We start from the raw sequence: 4,801 nt of genomic DNA, 5'->3' as shown, positions 1-4,801 counted from the left end.
AGAGCCAACTAGCTAAACGCCAGCTTGCTCAGGGATTGGAGGCCAGCTTCAACCAGCTCAGACCACTAAATAACTTAGACCAGTTTAAGCAGGGTTTTTTAAGTAGGGATTGAACTGGAATCAACATTAAAACCAAGTATCACCACAAGACATTGTAAATGTTAACAGTGAACTATGTGACAAAATAACTTACTAGCCTTGCCGTCCAACTCCTGACATGATTAACAGGAAGTACATTAGTTATGTACCCAACAGTTAATCCACCTAGGACGATTAGTAGTCTACCACTGACAACTCAATAAATTCATAACACAATTTTGAATGGGAGAATTAATATAAGCACTTTAAAAAGGAGCTACACATTTCTGGTTTTAAACCTTCCAGCATGTCTGTCCTCATTGATTTCCTTCCCTTTAAATTGTCATATTGTGGTGGCATTGTTTTGTTATGCGGTCGTGTAACTGTGTTATTTAAAGGTTGAGTCATGAAGGCGTCTACAACCAAGAGCGATCTGCTTCACTGAAAATGACCAAAATCGTTGAATTAATTGTTGAAATTAATTCAGCACAACCATGATACATTCCCACTCACCACTATTAGCTGATTAAGCCATGACACTCTGTCTGTGCGTGCGTGCGTGCGTGTGTGCGTGTGTGTTCAGGATGTGTATGTCTGATTCACAGCCTGTTCCATCCATGTTCGCCCTCACATTAGGCAGCAGATCTCTCCAGTCTGTCCATGTGCATAAGAAGAGACATAAAGAAGTACTCAAGCAAAACACATCCCTACAGCTTCTTGCTCTTGTGCGCATCATACATATTCACTTATGATCTCAATACTTCTGATTTTTTATATTAAACATAATTCAGAGTACCCTTTTTAGAATGTCCAGTGCCTTGAGTGACAATGGGTATATATTAAGGAAGCTTTTATAATCGTTTTACTATATATTACAAGAAAAGTGTGTGAGCAGCGAAGTGACTGTATGCGTTTTGGTATGAGTGTATCAGGTCAAGCAATCATGGTCAGCTGAGCAGAACAAACTAATGATGCAACCTCAAGGAACTGTCTCAGTATACAGTACACACACACACACACACACACACGCAAACGAGCGCGTTCTTATAGGGCTAAATTATGTTTTGCACTAATTCAACGCTGAACTGTGATAAACACTTTCATAGGCGTATAATCGAAATGAATTATATGTACTAGTTCCCTCTAGTGGTCAACGTGGTCATTTCAACAAGCATCACACTATGTACACTCCAAAAGTTCTAACCTTTGTCCGGCAATAAGCACAAAAATTAGTTTTGCATCGTTTTGTGTTTAGTAAGTGTCAACACATTAATTTGAAACAATCAAAGACTAAATCAAAATTGGACTTTTGTAGGCTGTCATCCATTTATCACCTTCATTTATATTAGGCTACAACTGTGTGTGGTCCCAATTGACAAAAGCTTTTAGAAGGCCACATATTTAAAATGCCTTTTTACGTATTTGTATTATGTTTATATTTAGAATATATTTAGCAAAACTTCAAAGTTCATTTTAAGAGCTTCGTTTTCGACCGTTTGGAGTACAGGCATACAGATGTTTACCAGCACGTTACCGGACATCCGTCATGTTTCGGATTTCAATTTTGGATGTCAAACTTTTACTTCACTCCGCAGTAATAAATAAGTTGGCGCTAACAGAAGGAAAATTGTCTAATGGCGCCCTCTTGTGATCACACTTCATAAAACAGCAAATCCCAGCTATAAAATGTATTCTGTTGAGATTGTAAAGGCAAGATTTTCACCAAATAGCACATTTCAGTGTGCAGCACTGTTCAAATAGCACAGTTCTGTTTAACACAGAGAACAATAATATGGCTTCAGAAGACTTGGAATATAGTGCATGATCAGGTGCTCCTTCAAGTCATACGCGTTTGGAACAACATATGGGTGAGTAAATGATAACAGCACTTTCTTTTTAGGTGAACTCAACATTTTCTGGTCTTAGTTACTGTATATATTTCTGCTGTGTGTTTAAAAAAAAAATAGTTTTCTGTTGCATTGTTGCATTACAGAGACTCCTTGTGACAAGTGACAAGACACTTCCAAAATATGCCACCATCGAGCATTGTGATACAGAGTATTCTGATGTATTATATGGCTGGATTTATTAGAAGAAAAAAGAACATTAAATTGATCAAAAATTACAGTTAAGATATTTACAATGTCAGAATCCTGAGAAAGTTACAAAAATATTAAGCAACACTACTGTTTTCAAAATCGTTAATAATAATGAAAAAAAAAAATTCTTGAGCACCAAATCCACAAATTATAATTATTTCTGAAGGATTTTGTGCCACTGGAGTAATGGCTGCTGAAAAGTCAGCGTTGCCATCACTGGAATAAATGACATTTTAAAATAAAATAAAATAGAAAACTATGATATTTCACAATATTTCTGTTTTTACTGTATTTTGATCAAATAAATGCAGCCTTTGTGAGCATTAGAGACTTCTTTCAAAAACTTTTTTGTTTTTTTAATCCTACCAACCTCAATTTTTTGAATGGTATAGTGACTTTTTAAATGAATAGGCTATGTTATTTGAACTTAACCATCTCTGAAAAAAAGATGAGTTCCAAAAGTTCAAACATAGTTCAACATATATAGCTGCCATGACCAGGCCTCATGGGACTGTATTCCACTGTATCCTTCCACACAAAACCAAAATGTTCAAGAATAACACAAAAGGCCACAAAAAAACAGCTGTCTTCAAAAGTTTGTATGTTCACCTCCATGCGTCTCTCACAATGTTCTTGGTCCTGGCACAGATATCTTGCCTGTGCCTCTAGAAATAGAGTTTTCTCAAATATGATTGCGATGCCGCAGCTGAAGTCCTACAACACACGGCGAGGAGAGATGGGTGATGATGCCTCCTGCAGACAAACAGAGAAATTACACATCATACAGTGCAGCTATTACATTATATTCAAGTAAAAGATGAACGTTTCACCCTTGTCAAAAATATTTGAAGCCTTTAAGCAGTTTTACCTCGACAAAGACTCTACTGTGTAGAATCCAAGATCGTTTCCAAAAGTAAAATGCTCTGAAAGTTTACATTTTAGCTCCAGAATAGTGTATAGAGCCATTTCACAGGGTCTCCAGAAGTCATTAAGCACCTGAATATCATCTAATCCATCATATGTCATAAATTCCAAGAACAATTGCAACATGTTGCAGCAGAATAGACAACAGGGTTGAGCTTTTCTGTAAGTCAAACATGGCAACGCATCAGTTTTGGCACAGAATATTGTGTTCTCCAGCTGGCATTTATTCATCAAATGCTAAATGGAAAATTATAGTCTATTTCAACCTTTAGTGTTTGAGTATTTTTGAACTCAGCAAGTGACAGCAGACATCAGTAACCAGAACATTCTAGTCAGAAAATACATTACAATACACGCTTCATTTTCATCTAGTTCCAGGGTTTGACTGCAATGTCAGGTGGATGAAATATTCAAAAACAGGCTATAACATCTTAATTTCTCAAAGACACAGTCATCAAAACTTCATTTAAACATTCTTAATTAAGGCTGATCATGTGCACAGTATTTCTGTACCAGTTCAACATGAGGAAAACATGGAATATAACCAAAAATCGAAAAGCAGGTGCTCAACCAACTGTTTGATAATACATATTCATGTCCTTTTTAATGAGCCTGGGTTTTTGCTATTTTCCCTTTGAAACCTTGTCTGTATGTTTAAACTTCTTACAGTATTATTTGACTTTTCATGAAAGCGACTTGTTCAGAAGGTTCAAAATCAAATGAGCTTGACGAATCAGGCTTGCAATTCATTCGAATCCTCGATTTGTAATCCGATGGCCTTCATGTGGTCGATTGTAAACTGGTTTTGCCCATGTTTGTAATAGTGCCTTAAATCATTTGGCTCATCGCCCCCCATGTCTTCATCACTGCTGTAAATAACGGAGGCCATGTTCTTGTATGGATCGTTGTCATCTTCATCATCCTCATTAGCTTGAGTGAAGATATATTCATCTCTGGGTCTTACAGAAGGATTTGGACAACAAATGTCGACCTTTTCTGCAGGATATTCTGCTGTAGGGATAGTGAAAGTGTTCTGCTGCACGACAGGCGTCAAAGTATCCTCTCTGGTCTCCATTTGATTACATACAACTACAATTTGTCCTTAATTTTTGGGAAAAGTCTCATCTGGTATTCTGGCGTCATCTTTAAAAGAGACCGATTTTCCACATGCTTTCCCATTGATAAGAGCGGAAGATGAGATGTTTGTGGGTGTTATTTCTGGAAGCACCAGGATGGGCAGCATGTCTTGCAGTGGTGTGGGCCTGTCAGACTCATATGCCCTGATTGGTGGAGGAAGCATGTCATCTGTTTTGGTGTACAGACCACTGGGGTATTCATGGTCAATGAACGCCTCGTTGTGGTAAGAGGCATCCTCTATGAGCGATATGGGACGTCCTGAATTGACCTGTTGACCACGGACAAAAGGGCATTTAGGGTCGCCTCGAACAACCTTAACATATTCACAGGTCAAATACACTGCTGTGGTCCAGCGCTGATTATAGAGGAGTTATGTGTGTCACTGATTCTTGAGACATGGGACAAAACTGTTTGTGTAGAGGTGAATTATTTTGGAATTAAATCTTTTTGGTGCAACGTCCTGTGTATTTTCTCACAAAATGTGTGTGTGTGTGTGTGTGTGTGTGTGTGTGTGCGTGTGTGTGTGTACTGGTTTATATATCCTGGTGGGGACTTAAACCTGA

General features: G+C 37.8%; 1 protein-coding gene across 4 annotated transcripts in view; it reads right to left on the bottom strand.

The window, feature by feature from the left end:
- Nucleotides 1-2,640: 2,640 nt before the first annotated feature.
- Nucleotides 2,641-4,801, bottom strand: part of LOC107699064 (cadherin-related family member 5-like) — a 24,439-nt gene continuing 22,278 nt past the window's right edge. For 2 of the 4 annotated variants that reach the window (XM_016500230.1, XM_016500229.1), the window contains one exon: nucleotides 4,182-4,506. In XM_016500230.1, coding sequence (XP_016355716.1) covers nucleotides 4,204-4,506 — 303 coding nt within the window. In that variant the 3' untranslated portion in view covers nucleotides 4,182-4,203. Of the gene's footprint in view, nucleotides 2,931-3,834; nucleotides 4,507-4,801 lie in introns of those variants that run through there. The other 2 variants (XM_016500231.1, XM_016500228.1) reach the window with 2 other exon arrangements.

This window comes from Sinocyclocheilus anshuiensis, unplaced genomic scaffold (genome assembly GCF_001515605.1).
Source record: "Sinocyclocheilus anshuiensis isolate Anshui unplaced genomic scaffold, SAMN03320099.WGS_v1.1 scaffold346, whole genome shotgun sequence".
Classification (NCBI taxonomy): domain Eukaryota; kingdom Metazoa; phylum Chordata; class Actinopteri; order Cypriniformes; family Cyprinidae; genus Sinocyclocheilus; species Sinocyclocheilus anshuiensis.
The sequence above is the reverse complement of the archived record's forward strand: the minus strand, read 5'-3'. Positions and strand labels throughout refer to the sequence as shown.